Below are 15511 nucleotides of genomic sequence, written 5' to 3'. Positions count from 1 at the left end.
GTATGTATGCGGCTAATAAATGTTACTAATATATCATTATTTTAAACACATATGTATCAAAGAAAAAATTTCAACAAATTAGCATCTAGGTCAACAGCAATCGTGTATAAAAACAGGTATCTATCATCGTAAAGTTTCAGGCAATTAAATTAAAACAAAAACAAAAATGTGTTGCAATAGACAAATCATTTTAAAAAGTCGAGTTTCTAGTTTTAGTTTCATTGTTGCACTGGCTGCAAGAAGTTGAATGAAATGAATGTGAAAATGTGAAAAGCTAACAGTCTTTAATCATCTTATTGACAATACCGCATCATTGAAAAAGTGAGAAATATTTTCTTTACAATGAAACTGGTTTAGTGATATGTAATTCCACTAAACCATATATTAATAGTTAATAATTCAATATATATATATATATATATATATGTAAGAAAATTGGCTCCTCATATTATATATTAAGGTTAAATATACATATTAATCTATTGTCTATATAATTAAGTACGTAGTATAAATATACAGTAAGTAATTTTTATTAAATCTCCAAATTCTTGAAAGCGATTCCTCGAAAGTTGCCAATGGCTTTAAAGACTTCGTACATCTAAATTAATATATCATGCTTCGATGAATCTCCAAAAATTGATATTTTCAAGCATGAAATAGTTATTCGTCTGCAATGTACGTTATTTACAAAAATAATCGTGTGTCCTATTTTTCCGAAATAATTAACGTTATGTAACGGTTTACTGGGCTTCTCTACGGCTATGTGCTTTTTCACACACAAAATGTATTAAAACGGTCATTGTTTTTGTGGAGAAATGAAACTCCGTTAGTTTATCCAAAATTCGCATTATATTGATAAATTGCAGCGTTTAGCAACGATATTATTACTTCCGTGGACCTAAGATTTTAGGTACATTTGAAATTTTTTATATTTGACTCACTCTCGGCGTTTGTTTGATCTAGCAAGGTTGGTACCAATCTTGACATATGATATTATTCATTCACATATATTGTGAGTTTAATTTCATGCATTTTATAGTAATGTGTGTAAAATATGTTACAAAGCCGCACGGCTAATGTTTTTCAACCTATAAGAAAAAATTCATTGCAATCCACTTTTTCTTCTGCAAACCCCAACGGGACCAATTAGATTATCGATGATTTAATAAAGAAAATTAAATTTAAATTTAAATTCAATGATTGCGAATCAAATATGATTTGTTTAGAAATATATAAATTTATTCATGTCTAGAATAAAAATATTGCTTAAAGCCGTTGCATTAGCACTTTACATTCTATAAAGAGAAAGTAAATATTGCATTTTTAGATTGAACATAGTGGTTTCTGATTGTTACCAGTATTTCATATGATCTGTTTATGGTGTAGCAAAGTACTTTTTTAGCTTTTCCCAAATCTGTAAACATTACTAAAACAAAATACGGTTTCTGGACTCAATATTAAATAAAAACCTAACAAATAAGTGAAACAACCTTAATAAAACATTTTATATTGTATATTAAAAATGATATATATTATATATGTATATAAAATTGACAATTCATCTTTCATAACTCAAACTTAATTACTTAAACAATATTAAATAACCGTTCAGTTTTGCTATAAACTAATGATATTGTATTTCGATTCATCAAGGCATTTTTTTTAAATTAAATTAAAATTCTTTTACATTATTCAGCCCCGAATTTTCTTCATAAAAACAAAACATATTCTGATAAATTATTCACAATAGCAAATTACCAATCAGCTCAATTCAATTGATGTTGTTACAAAAATGAGACTTATTTAAGTACACAATTATATACATTTATTTTAATTAAAATGACATATTTAGACAATTTAAAGATTAACAACTCACCGAAGAACTAAACAGTGTATTTAAATATGGACATTAAATATTCACAGTTAAAAAGCTAAATGCGATACTTTGTGTTAAGATTGGTACCCCATGCATAAAATATAGAATGAGCTAAAAATAATACATTTTTAGCAATTTAAAGTAAAACTATGTCAGTCCATCACACTTTGCTTCCAGCCAACTTCACATGAAGTGCTATAAATAATTTTAAGCATTGTATCATCACAATTTGTTATATTGTTTCGGTTTGCAACGCTCTTAACCTTCATCAGGTACACCCTGATTTATAGACACTCACAGACAAAATATTATTCACTCTATATTATATCCTTTTATTTTCCCTAGCTGCCTTCTCGGCTTCTTTGAGCCTGTTAATCGCATGAACGGAACCAAATAAGACCTTGGCAGTCACCTGGATGCTTCGCTGCTTGGGCCCCGGAATATTAGAACTCCTGTTTATGTTATTATTCACTGGCGCTGGATAGGTGTTATTGTTGGCATCTCTTAGAGTCATTGATTTACAATTGTCTGGCATTGTAGCAGTAGACAATCCTTCTGAAAAAGTTGTAGCTTCAGAGCTTCCTAAAAAAAACAAAAATTAAGTATGTTGGTATTTCTCTCTCATTTTGTTTTTAAAGTTCTATTGACAACATTTCTCTTGCATCATCACAACTGCGTGTTTCAATTTATGTTCACTTCTCTGTATTGACATGCTCCATTTTCTTGACCAGATAATTTCAGAAAAATTAACAGTAAGTGCAATCAATGAAGCTTTTAAAAAATATATGGTTTTAGTTTTATTATATTTTCGTTAACATAAAATGAGAGATACATATGTAGGTAGGCAAGGACAGATATCTCAACTGACGAAAATTGAAAAAAAAGTTACATTCAAAAGCCATTTGGGGGCCGATGGGAAACTGAAAATTAGTGAAGTTGTCGATAAATCTTGATCTCTGTTTTTAGTTTCTCTTGATTGCTACCCCTAATCCGCAATTATTATCCAAATAAATGCAAAGGAACGTAATAGCGTCAGAACTAATGAGAGCACAATAAATAGCATATTACATGCTGATGAGACTTCGAGCAGAAGCACCCGAGAACTTGCAGGGTATAACAGAAAAATTGAAGAATATTGAGAAAAAATCATTAGGATCATAGGCTCATGTTCGGCAAATTATGTAATACGCAGAAAGAATAATTAATATATACTGAAATAAAGCTGATAATAAATATGTTTACGAGAAATAAATAGAATAGAAAACGAGCAGTACATATTGTGATCAGCAAACGCCAGATAATATGATAAATAAAATGGAACGGAAAAAACGGTTATTATTAGGGAATCACGTTTCTTTGTTTGTTTTAATATTGATGATCATGCATAAATATACCTGAAGCCGTGAAAATTGTTCCAACCGTGTGATTTATTAAATGAAAAAAACTTATTACGAAAGTATGCATAATTTACTTAATAGGTTTTGCAACTATCAAAAGTGGATATGCCATATTTGACTCAACGCACTATTAAAGCGGATAATCAAATTATTGAGTGTTGAGAAACTCCAGTTAAACCAAATTCCAATTTAAAGCGATTCACTGTAAAAAAAAACACTTGATTGAATAATTTAACCAAAATTTACCAATCCTCGAGAGTTAGCCACGTTTTATAGTACTCTACTAATGTACTAAAAGCTTAAATTTCAATTAAAGCAAAGATAGCTTATTTAAGAACGAATATTTTTTGATAAATAAAGTTTTTTAGTAGTTATCTCTCTACAGGTCGGAACTTAGTTTAGCATAGCTTCTAGGTCAAGCCGCACTAAACATATTTATGAAGGTACTTTCTTATGTGAGGAATTTTTCCTACATTTATTAGATATGTAATTCTCCTCGTAAACCACTTAAAGAACGCGAAATGAAAAGATCATTTCTAAAATCTTAGAAAGGATATTATCCAATTTATGTTAACCTAGATTTTTTTACAATGCTTCGAGTAGGATCTGAGACGCTTGAGGAACAACATATTTTATTGGTGAGCATTGATCTATCAATCCGAGCAATATTGGGAAAAAATGCAGATTATAGAATGTAATTGACCGTATTGGTGCAGGAAATACAAATCAATTAATCATGTCCTAATTGTGCAAAGAAGCCAGCGACAACACCAAGAAAGTTGTACTAGACGGTGCTAGCAAAAATTGACTGAATTGTTAATTGCGAGTATAAATGGAAGAATTTTAGATTGGAAATCTAAATGAAGAACTGGTAATAATTCAATAACCCCCACCCTAATGCCCTACCAATGTAACCGTATAAAACTGAATCGACCGACTGGGCTCAGTTTACTCATTGTAGGCGGTTTTAGTGGGATAATAAAATTGGTTTGCAATTTCCGCTCAAGGTTTGGGGAAATATAAATACGGCTAATGGGAACTAATTATATGTGTAAGCCGAACCTAGAATTAGTCCAACACCAAAACAAAGCGAGAAGTGACCTACTCACCTAGTAAGCTTCCACTATCAGTCTCATATCGTCTCGTGCGTATCCTGCTGAACCAATTCACTGGGAATGCAATGATGTAGTGTCTTAAGTAGAAACAGCTGAGACGAAGAACTTGAAGCAGGTTACGTGTTTAGCAGTTTTAGCACACCGACACACTGACTGAGTAAACTTACTCGGCCAAGCTAAGGCACTATGTCAGGGGGGCCACTCTCTCTTGATCTTTGTGTTGATGTCGTGTCTTTGGACTTATCTGCATGTACTGCTTCGTTTTGTACGAGGTTCGCATGTAAAGAACCCTGAATTAGCAGGCTTTCATATTATTTGGTTTGAATCGGTCATATAGGTGCACCTAGAAGAAGAAACGACGCTGAATCAGCTTTTAATTGGTAGATTTGCAGGTCTAAAAAATTGAAGCGGAGAAGATGAGACGCTCGATATTGTCATTAATATAGTTACATATATTCGGTAAATACGTACGAAGCAGCTTCCAAAATGCAGATGATTATATATTGCTTCTTCAATTCCTTAGAGGAAAATCAGCATTTTAAAATCCTCCACAAAAAAGGTACTTTGAGCGTACGTTGCCTGAGACTTGCAATCATTATGCTTCATTTATTTTGCTTTTAACGCTAGATCAATTTCAATTTGGTTTCTTCCAATGAGATAATAGCTAATTTCAATTTAAGTACTAAAATGAGCATCAAATATATATTTTTTTAGACAGGATATAAGACAACTTCTCTACTCTTTTTTTTTTAGTTTACTAATAAATAAAAAATTTGAAGTCATCTTGTTCCTGCCTTTCGATGGCTCGGCGAAAATGCTATCACCCATAAGAAAACTAATATAGAGGTGTAAATACTAAAATAGACAATAGTTTGATCTTAAGTAATTTGCTTTATTGGTTAACGATTTTACTTCATTTCTGTTGGAAGTTGCGACAAATTCATGATCAGCAGGGTCCATATGCAAGTGAAAAGTAAAGTTGGCAATATTAAAAAATATCAAAAACGTAAGCTCTCAAAGCACAACTAGCACTTAAAATTAGGTGTATACTTACACTGTATTGTCTGATATAAATATTTAAAAGCCAACGTTCATTTTATCTTCGTAAAGACGTAAATTTTAAAAGTTGTTGTAAACATGGGTGATACATGCAGAAAAAACACTCCTTAAAAAATCTACTAGCAGCAAGTTCAAAGGCATACAAATTCCCCTGCAGAGCTGTTTATAAGACAACAAACATTTTGTTAAAAAATGACTTCCATAAGAATCTCATCCTGAGATATATCAATACAGAATATTAAGTTTCATTCTTCGTGAAATTCAAAAGTATTTTTGATCATTATATTGAACAACCATATAACTTGCTCACTCACCCAGCACTTTGAAATATTTATAAAAAAAATTGACCAGAAGTTCTCGAGCAGAACATCTGGCCTTCTATTAGCCCAGATTTTAATCCTATAGATTAAACCATACGCGACAAGTTAGAATTCGTGTTATTCAAAATACTAGTAAGCACTGTTGATGAATTAAATACTCGAATTGGATTTTAAAAAAATCTAGTTTGAGTAGTAAAGTAGAGAAAATTTAATACGGTGATGTCAAAGAAAATCAATCGTTTAAGAGAAATTTTCACTTCTGAGTCTCAATTTATTAACAAAACAAAATCAATAAATATTGCAGATAATTCTAAACTTCCAGAACTACTTGACTATAGTAGAGGCAGAGAGTAGAGAGATATGCGAAAATTTGAAGAAATAAAATTGTTTGTAAACATTTTTTTTTCTCGACTCAAACTGTCTACCATCTGTATCTCTGGAATGATTGGTATAACGACATAAATCTATTGAGCTCAAAACATTTGTAAGTAAAATTTTAAAATTTGCTCAGGCCAAAAGAAATAAACAAAAAACTGTAAACAGAGGATATTTCATATGCAAATAATACTTATTTTTCTTCACCGTAAAGATTATTTGGAATTCCGGCTGATATATTGAAGTTGATCGAGGGGAGGAATCTAGGGTGGCTTGCAAGAGCGTTCAATGTGATCTATGATAAGGGCGTCATACCGACGGAATGGCTCAAATCTGAATTTGTTACCCTTCTCAAAAAGCCTAATGCTAGGATATGTAGCGAGTGTCATACAATAAGCTTAATGAGCCATCTACTGAAGATATTCCTGAAGATAATTCACTTTAGAATTTTTAACCTGTGTAGAATCAATCCGGCTTTAGAAGGGCTGTAAGGACTAGAGAGCTGTATTTTCGATCCAGCTGCTGTTTCAGCGATACAGGGATGCGATACTGCCATGTATACATCCATATTTCGTGGATTACAGGAAGACGTTTGACCAAGTGCGACAGACAAAAATAATGGAAGTTCTGCAAAAAGCTGACCTGGATGGGAAGATCCTCAAAATCATCAGAAATCTCTACTGGAATCAGAGGGCTTGTGTCAGGGTAGACAACGGAAGAGGCACAAATATTGCGTGGTGTAATACAGGGATGCATACTGTCTCCTGTAATGTTCAATCTGTACTCGGAAGGCATCTTCAGAGAAGTCCTTCAACATACTGAAGCTGGAATCCTACTAAATGGAGAATTGATTGAATAACATAAGGTATGCGGATGATACCGTTATTTTTACAGAAAAACAAAGTTCGTGATAATCAGTAAAAACCAAAACACCCGCGGTACTTTATTGGTAGACGGAACTCCTTTAGAAAATGTCAACGAATACACATACCTGGGCACGAACGTAAATGATGACTGGGACTATTCTGTGGAAGTCAGAACGTGTATTAAAAAAACCAGAGCGGTATTTATCAGAATGAAAAAGTCCTTACCAGCTACGACTTTCCGCTTGCAACAAAAATTCGCCTATTGCGATGCTACGTGTTTTCGACCCTTTTTATGGGGCTGAATCGTGGACGCTTACGGAGGCCTTCTCCAAAAAACTCGAGGCATTTGAAATCTGGCTGTACTGAAGAATCCAACGAATACCTTGGACATAGAAAATAACAAATACGGAGGTGCTGAGAAAGATGGGAAAGGAAAAAGAAGTTCTTGATACAGTTAAGACTCGAAAGCTACAATATCTGGGACATATAATGCGCAATGATAGTAAACATGTCCTTTTGCAGAAGACCTCCTCCAAGGCAAGGTATATGGAGCTAGAGGAGTGCGCAGAAGGAGAATATCGTGGTTGAAAAATTTAACAACGTGGTTCAACCAATCAACCACTCAGCTAATCCGCGCCGCTGTAACAGAGTTCGAATTGCCAACATGATAGCCAACATCTGGAACGGATAGGCACTCTAAGAAGAAGTAGATATTATACTTTTTCCAAGCGTTAGTTTGATTGCGATAGCACAAGTGACTAAAATTTTCGTTTAAAGTAAAAATAATTGAAACTTTTTTTGATTGTTGCTTAATGCTCTTGAATAGAAGACTTCTCATAATCATGTTCTCGCATAATAAGTATTTAAGTACTGATTGAAAACGTTAATATTAAGATACATACTGTGAACATTGATCAACTGCTTGACAGTGTGACATTGAAACATTGCCAAAATATTTTTGGCAAATTTTATAGGAAAATATCTAGTACGAAACTTCATGTTGATGCATATATTTAAATTGAAGACGAATCGAAAATACTGCGGATATGTCACATAATCACAAGAAGCAATCCGTATCGGGTAATATATGGAACTTATGTTGATTCCCGTTTTAAGAAGAATTTACGAATTTTAAGGAAAAACTAGCCAGTATGCTGGTGTTCATCATGCTCACGGCACCCACAATGCTCAAGATGCCAAGCATTTCCATCAACACGATGGCGCTCATCATCCAACCCACCAAAACGAACGGAGCAAAAGCGAACATCACTCTCGTAATAAAGGGCACCTTCCAACTAGGTATCACAGAATTGATCTTATTTTTTTTCCTTACTATTAACTGAGTGCACAATTTTTTTAGCTAAAACTAATCAACTATTTACTAAGCCAATTAAAGCCATTAAAAGTCATTAAACATTAAATTGAAAGTATTTAAAAAAAACTTGCAACTCATTTAACGACCACGTTCACATTTCCCTTGCTGCAAGCTTTAGATTAAACATGTAGATATATTTAAAATGGGACATTTAAGCATGACGTTTTCCTCAACATCAATTTAAAACATTTCCTGCTTAGATCAAAAAGTTATGATGCAAGCCAAAGACATCAGTCTGAATCGCCCCATAGTAAGCAGTCTCAGCACAGTGGAAAAGAAGTTGGAAAGTCCCATGGTCAAGGGCTTGGAATTATTGACACCAATGATGTAAGTCGTTCAAGAGTTCAGATTATAAAGAAAATTTTAATTTCGAAGAACGCAAGCTTATTAAAACAGCTAATCTTATTTAACGATAAACATAATTTAAAAATTTGTTACATTTTACGTAATTAGTTGGGTGCTTTTTTGATTAAAGCTAGTAAGCCATTAATTAGGTATAGTTAACTAATCAGCATTGAAAAAACATGTTTTCTGTTGGCATGAAAACTTGTAAATCTATCATACACTCATGGGTTAGTCTTACTTGAAACAACATGATTATTTTTGGAGATTTGCGTTTGCGGACCAAATATTTATGGACGATTTTTGGGCCCGACTGTCGATGAGCAAATTTTAGCAGGATTGTCTGCTCTATTTGAAATGTGCAGTGAGTGTCCTGAACAAAACCCGCCATCTGATACGGATCAAGAGACGTAAGAAGTTGCACTATTTTTCCAAAACTAAGTATTAACTACTTTCAACAGTATTTAGAACTAGTCATTTTGAATATTATTGGTTGAAAAGTTTATTAGAATTATTTTCAATAGACCACAATCTACCGAGCTAGTCCTGCCCGTAGAATCAGAGAGTGAAGAGTCATTAGAAAGGATATCGACTGAACCACAACCTTTGTCCAGGTACGCTGAATTCCTATTTATAGAGTTTATTAATTCGACCAATATTTTTTACTCTAAATTATAAAGATTTATATAGATTTCAATTAAAGCATACTTTTTATCAATTCAATTTTTGCTTTTTTCTAGAGCTTCTTCTATCAAACCCAATGTCAGTGCAATGAAGTAAGTTAACTGTTTATTCATATGCTTTTAATGTTACATTATTAATTTAGATGATATCTTTATAACTAGTATTGTAGCATGTAATAGATAGTGGGAAGTAGTAGGACTAATTCAGTTAATATTAGAGTCGCCTAAAATTAGCCCACTTTAACTCTTAAGCTTATTTAATTAAACAAAGACAGTTTCTTTCCAGTTAAAATGCTTTTACATAAATTAGAGGCCAGAACGAAAAGTTGCTATAACATTACAACCAGCTATCATTTGTAATTTTGCGAACTGCTAACCGATAGTTGTTAGTAATTTGTTAGGACTGTAGGTGTTTATAATATTGTTTTTTTTATGGAACTGTTAATAATATTGCCAACAAAATGTATTTTTATTCCAGGACGCCTCCATCTAAGGAAAGTTCGCTGCAGTAAGTTGGCCCACATCATTTGTTTTAAAGATAGTACATTCGACTGAAACTATGCTTTATTTTTCAGCATTCCTTCCCCAAAAGATACTGAGTTAAAGTAAGTTTACCTTAATCCTGCTAACATTTACTCGGAAATAACTACCTATGTATTAGGGCCAAAAAAATTAGGAAACTGATATTAATAACTAATATTTCAGTTCGCTAATTAATAGCTTACTGCTAAGGCAATGTCTCTTAATTAGTTGAATTATCAATATGAGCTATTCTAAAGCGAATTTTTAGCACCTTATTTGTATGTAATTAATGATGCTTAAATGCAATTAGTATTAGCGTTTAGATTTTAAACAATATTTGTGAATTTATTTTTTAAATTCTTTTATAGACCACCGCCCCCGAAGGAAAGTGCAGTGCAGTAAGTTAACTTAGATTAAAAAAAATGCTTTGCAATTATGCTCCTTGTGTACCTAAATATGTTCACGTTTTTTTTGTAGGATTCCTACTGCAATAGAAAGCTCGTTAGGGTAAGCTCAGTTCAGTATTAAAATAACGTGTGATTATTTAACTTTGACTTAATGCCGAAAGGTAAGAAATTTGTATAATACGTTTTTCAATCCAGATGAACCCTTATCAAATAATGTGAAACATTGATACCTGGCTTTATTACATGAAATTTGAGAAATTGTTCAGTAACCTGCCTTTTAGTATTGGATTTTTATATTTGGAGCAACTAATAAACTTATAGTTGCACGTTAAGAGGCAATAAATAACTCATAGTACACAACTTCTACTAGTATGCGACTTTAGCAAAATTGTTGATTACGCCTCACAATCTTCCATCATTTTCATAGATGTAAAAGAAACGTCGTAATTTAAAATAAATTGACTTGAAATATATCCAGTCGACGAAAGTAAATCTTTAAAATCGTAAAAACTGCACTTAGGAATTAATTATGATGAAATTCTTTTAATTTAGGTCAATGGCTAAAGAAGAAAACCTTAGAACGGACAGCTCACCAAAGTAAGTTGTAGATTAAAACTATATTAAGACCTTAGAATTAATCAAACCACTTTTTGTACTATATTCACAACGTCAATTAATAAACTAAATCAAGTTGAAGTGAGGAATTGATACGTTATATCCTTAATAAAGGCCAGTTTTTTTATATAGGATTTTTCTTGATAACCGTCATGAACAATGCCAAGTGTAGTAACTAAACTCGAAAGTAAAGTGAGAACGTATTTGAATTATATTCTCTAAAAACTGCTGAAAAATTACCTGCTATAGAGAACATATAAACACAAGTGACATAAAATAATTGAAGTAACTTTAAAAATAAATTTTCATAAATATTTTTCGCTGAATATATTAACTGAATTTAAATTTTTTTAGGTTTTTTTATATTAGCGAATGATGAAAAGGAGAATATGCCACTAATTTAAGACATTTGAACATTTATTTCAGGTCTCTTGTGAAGCAAGAAAGTTTCCAGACAGCAAAATCGGAAAAGTAAGTTATTATCTAATTTTTTTAATCCTTTCGCATTAATTAAAATGTTTGCATTAATTTTCTTCTTAAATTTCAGTACAATCAAGATTTCTGAAGAAAGTGCCGTTGAAAAAAGCGTATCGGATAAAAAGTAAGTCCGTTTCCAAATCTTATTTGCGTCAAATATTTTATTAATTTATTTAGTAAATATTTAGTTTATACTGTACCCATTACCTAGTAAGACTAGACTACAAAAATTGCTCGAAAATTGCGTACAAACATATAAAATCGAATTTCCGATGAACCAGATATATATGTACTTAAATTATCTTTCCATAAGGTGCCCAGTTTTCTTCACGCTTAAACACGGTTAAAAACGGTTCATAAGAGAGCTTCTATGCATATATTTATCTTTAATTTGATTTATAAATTTAGAGCGTAAGCCTTATTATTAATTGTTTGGAGATTTTATTGATTTAATAGAAACATTCAAATTTTAAACTAAAGTCTAGCTAAATTTAAAAAGATACGACACACGAAAAAAAATTGTGTTGTTTCAGGTCGACTTTGAGCAACGTAGAATCCGTTAATGCTGCGTCTGCTACTGAAAGGTATACAATTTTTACTGCCCATCAACTAAAACCTTATTGGCAACATCTGCCTATTATTAACATTACATTCTCCAAAGTAATGGATGGTACTAATAATTTTTATTTAGTCCAGAAACAAGAGAAAGCTCAATAATCACCGAACCCGCAAGTCAAACCTCCTCTTCTCAAACCGAAACCGCAGCAATTGAAGAGAAAGTCAAATCGTTGTCAAATGTTTCTAAGGAATCCAAAGAAGTGCGAGAATGTCCATGTCAAGTGGAAGAGGTGTGCAAATGCGGACCTTTGCTCGTGTGTACTTTGCCTTCAGCAGTTTGTGTAAATTACACGTCTGTAGAGTCAAACCTATCGCATTCTGAACAATCACCAAAGCTATCCAGTCATTCAAAGAGTTTATCGTTCTCGCATCAACCAACAATATCATCCAACAACCATTGTTCAGAACATCAAATAGCTTCTCACGATCCATCGGATGAAAATTCGCTGACTTCTCAACAGCCTAATCATGAATTTTCAAATGATCAAAACCACGATGACCATCATAGGGCTCATTATCCTGAGACCGATCCTCCATGTACTTGCCCAACTTGCTTGCCATACGAGGCAGCGATGCGGCGACAACATCAAAAGCATTCAGACCATCCACTACCGCATCATGTTACGGAGGAACATCACCAGTCGCCATATAGTCATTATCAAACACCTCAAAATCATCTACCGGACCATCATGTATCAAATCAACATAGGCTAGATCATCCCGTTGCCCAACATTCAGCCCTGAAACTTCATAAGTCCCGTTCCGGTCATGCATCTAAATCCCAAAAAAAACTTAGTTCCGAACAGAGAACTTCGCGCTCTCGTTCAAGGCAGTGTCAATGCCCCTATAACACAACAAAACCCTTGAACGATCCACATCTGCTTAAAAGTGACTCTTCGCTACATAGAAGAAAAAGTTCGTTATCTCATCGTGACCCATTTCATCCTGGAAGGAATAAGAATCGATTAAATTCAGATGAGTGCGCCTGTTGCAAATGCAGTGACACCACTGAAACTTCGAGCAACACAACTGACTCAGGCTGCAAGCAGATTGAAATAAAAGTGAATGCAACATGCAAAGGGTCGTCAACTAGTAGTAGTCGAGAAGGCTCTTCAGCTACCAAAGAATCGTCAACGTCCTATACTTGCATTTTGGGTTGCCCGAGAGCAAAATCGGAAAGGAGAAGCTGTGCTGCCCAATTTGAAGACTCTGACACTACCAAAGATTCATCGACATCATGCGGATGCCTCGTCCCGTGTCCAAAAAAGTCGTCCATAAAAAAGAGAGCGGCTTCGTGCAAATGCAGTCACAGTGCCACACAGAATCTGAATGGCATGAGCAACAAGGTTAGAATATGTGGATGCGGCACAAGTACAACTTCTGTTTCCCAGAAAAGTGCGGAGGCGCGAGTAGATGGCGGAGACTCAGTGAATGGTGTTATAAGATATGCAATAACGAAAATCACCAAATTTTCTAGTTATACCACTTTTGAAGTGATGAAGTCTACTAAGAAGAAACCGAGAACTTTGCCCACAAAATTGGAAGGAGTGTTTGTTTTAAGGAACCGAAAATGTAATTAGTTAGTTAAATTTATTGACATTCACATATTGAAAATTTGATAATAGAAAATACTACAAAAGACTTGAAATTTGCAAAATTATAGGCTGCTTTAGGACAAATTATCGTCAACATTAACGTCAATTACCGTAACAAAATACAATTATTTCAATTTTTTGTCGATAATTTCTAAGAACGTGGAAAACTAAAATTTGACTATCTTTAACTGGAAAAAGCATTGGTTTCAGTCTGTTCTATAACAATAAATTTTTTGGCAAATCGAGCAAAAAGTTCAAGACTTGTATTTCTTTCATAATCAAAGGAGAATTCATCATTGAAATTTTATACGATCTAGCAATATTAATGACTAGAAAGTGTGTGGGAAAAACTGAGGTTCGCTCATTTAACATTTCTAACAGCATGAGCATGTTAAATAAATTTACTTGAAAACGTATGTCTACATTAACATTTGTGTAAAGGTTGCTCAGATGCACATAAAGTTAGTAGGGAATATAATAACACAAATGGAAATAGAAAGCCCCTGATGTTCGAATAGTAAATGGCATCGGTTGTAGCTGCAAACTGATAAATTCCGGCGTACAAAAAAATTGGTTTAATTAAATATATACATGGAAATTGACGGAAAGAGTCAATATTTGTAATTCAAAACTGTTTTGTAATTTTAAAGCACTTAAATGATATCGATAGCTATTTTTAATTTAACTTGGAAATACGGTACAAAAATCTTTTTATTTGTAGACATTTGGGTAAATATTTGCTTTTGGTGTCCAGTTGCATTTATAAATCGTTTTAATATAACACAGCAGCAGTTTTTTATGTTCCTCATTGATTGAAATGCAACAGATAGTAAAATTAGTTTAAAAAAATTGTTTTGTTATATTTTGAACTGGCGTCTATGACGATTTATAAAATACATATACATCTAATATTTTTTTGTTAAAAGATTCATATTTTAATGGAAGTGTTTTTGATTTTTGGCGGTATAGAACTGAATCATCAATGTGAAATTGTGATGAAACGTTTTTGTGTTTATTTAAAACCCATGTAAAACACATGTTAATATTTTACTTCATTTTATTAAAGGATCAAAGTGCAGTAATTTGGAAACTTTGGAAATTTAAATTAGTTAACGAATTAGTGAAAAAAAAATAGTTAACGAATTTTGAAAACTCCGTTTTCTGAAAGTGTGGGTTTCAATTGGGTTAAATTAATAAATAATTCAGTAAAACGATTGAAGTAGATCAAAACTCTGTTTTAAAAATTGCTTATTTGCAGTTTAAATTTTAAAAAATAATTAATTTAATTATTTACTTAATAATTCCTTACATGTTTTAAATTAAAGTTTTAGATATTTTTAAGTCAGTTGTGTAGAAATTATTGTCTGAAGAATTGTGCAACAAATTAAATAGTTTGACGGCACTTAAATCAGATTCGATTTTCCAAATTACATTTAAATAAATCCTTCATAGTCAGAAAATAATCTCCAGGAACTACCTTGAAGTATTGTTTAGCCCTTCTTTGAAAATGTATGGTAAATTATGCCTGCTATTAGGAATTATAAAAAATTTATCCAAAAAGTTATTTTTTTAATTAAATTATCTACCACAATCTCGTTCGTGTTTGAAAAAATAAGTCTGTGAGTTTCATTAGTGATGTTACTTCTGATGTTGCTAGCAAAATTATCCTCCATTTCCGACTTAAGACGAATTTCTCTTTAACCAGTCTGTTTTTTTTTCGACAACTGGACAAAAAATTTTATTTATGGACTATTTTAGTCTGGAAAACTTACAGTCTGGTCTTAAAAGTGTACGTTTTATTGCGCCAAAACATTCTTCCAAATTTTTTATATTAGCCGTAGGTTGTTATAATAGCAGTAAAACAGTAAC

The 15511-nt window shown here is 32.6% G+C and overlaps 1 protein-coding gene across 2 annotated transcripts; it reads left to right on the top strand.

Annotated features, from left to right (window-relative positions):
- The first annotated feature begins 7783 nt into the window (after nt 1-7783).
- Nucleotides 7784-13887, top strand: LOC109538376. Of its 2 annotated transcripts, XM_019905593.2 has the most exons (15): nt 7785-8088; nt 8145-8307; nt 8584-8710; nt 8993-9135; nt 9250-9339; nt 9466-9501; nt 9887-9916; nt 9984-10013; nt 10299-10328; nt 10408-10437; nt 10890-10934; nt 11379-11423; nt 11500-11553; nt 11963-12013; nt 12121-13887. In XM_019905593.2, exons 1-15 carry the CDS (start codon nt 8055-8057, stop codon nt 13625-13627), a joined length of 2415 nt encoding a protein of 804 aa, XP_019761152.2. In that variant the 5' UTR covers nt 7785-8054; the 3' UTR covers nt 13628-13887. The 2 variants fall into 2 exon arrangements, with proteins under 2 accessions (XP_048519620.1, XP_019761152.2); XM_048663663.1 differs by lacking the exon at nt 9466-9501 and having other exon boundaries at nt 7784-8088.
- The last annotated feature ends 1624 nt before the right edge of the window (nt 13888-15511 follow it).

Source organism: Dendroctonus ponderosae, unplaced genomic scaffold, assembly GCF_020466585.1.
Source record: "Dendroctonus ponderosae isolate FM_Combo_2020 unplaced genomic scaffold, Dpon_F_20191213v2 Dpon_F_20191213_2, whole genome shotgun sequence".
In the NCBI taxonomy this organism is placed as follows: Eukaryota; Metazoa; Arthropoda; class Insecta; order Coleoptera; family Curculionidae; genus Dendroctonus; species Dendroctonus ponderosae.
Note: the sequence above shows the minus strand (reverse complement) of the source record. Positions and strands in the feature narration are given on the sequence as shown.

Coding starts and splice junctions, on each gene's coding strand:
- LOC109538376 (XM_019905593.2), top strand. CDS start 8,055: ATGTCACATAATCACAAGAAGCAATCCGTATCGG. Junction 9,917..9,983: donor TCTAAGGAAAGTTCGCTGCA/GTAAGTTGGCCC, acceptor TTTATTTTTCAG/CATTCCTTCCCCAAAAGATA. Junction 12,014..12,120: donor GCTGCGTCTGCTACTGAAAG/GTATACAATTTT, acceptor ATTTTTATTTAG/TCCAGAAACAAGAGAAAGCT.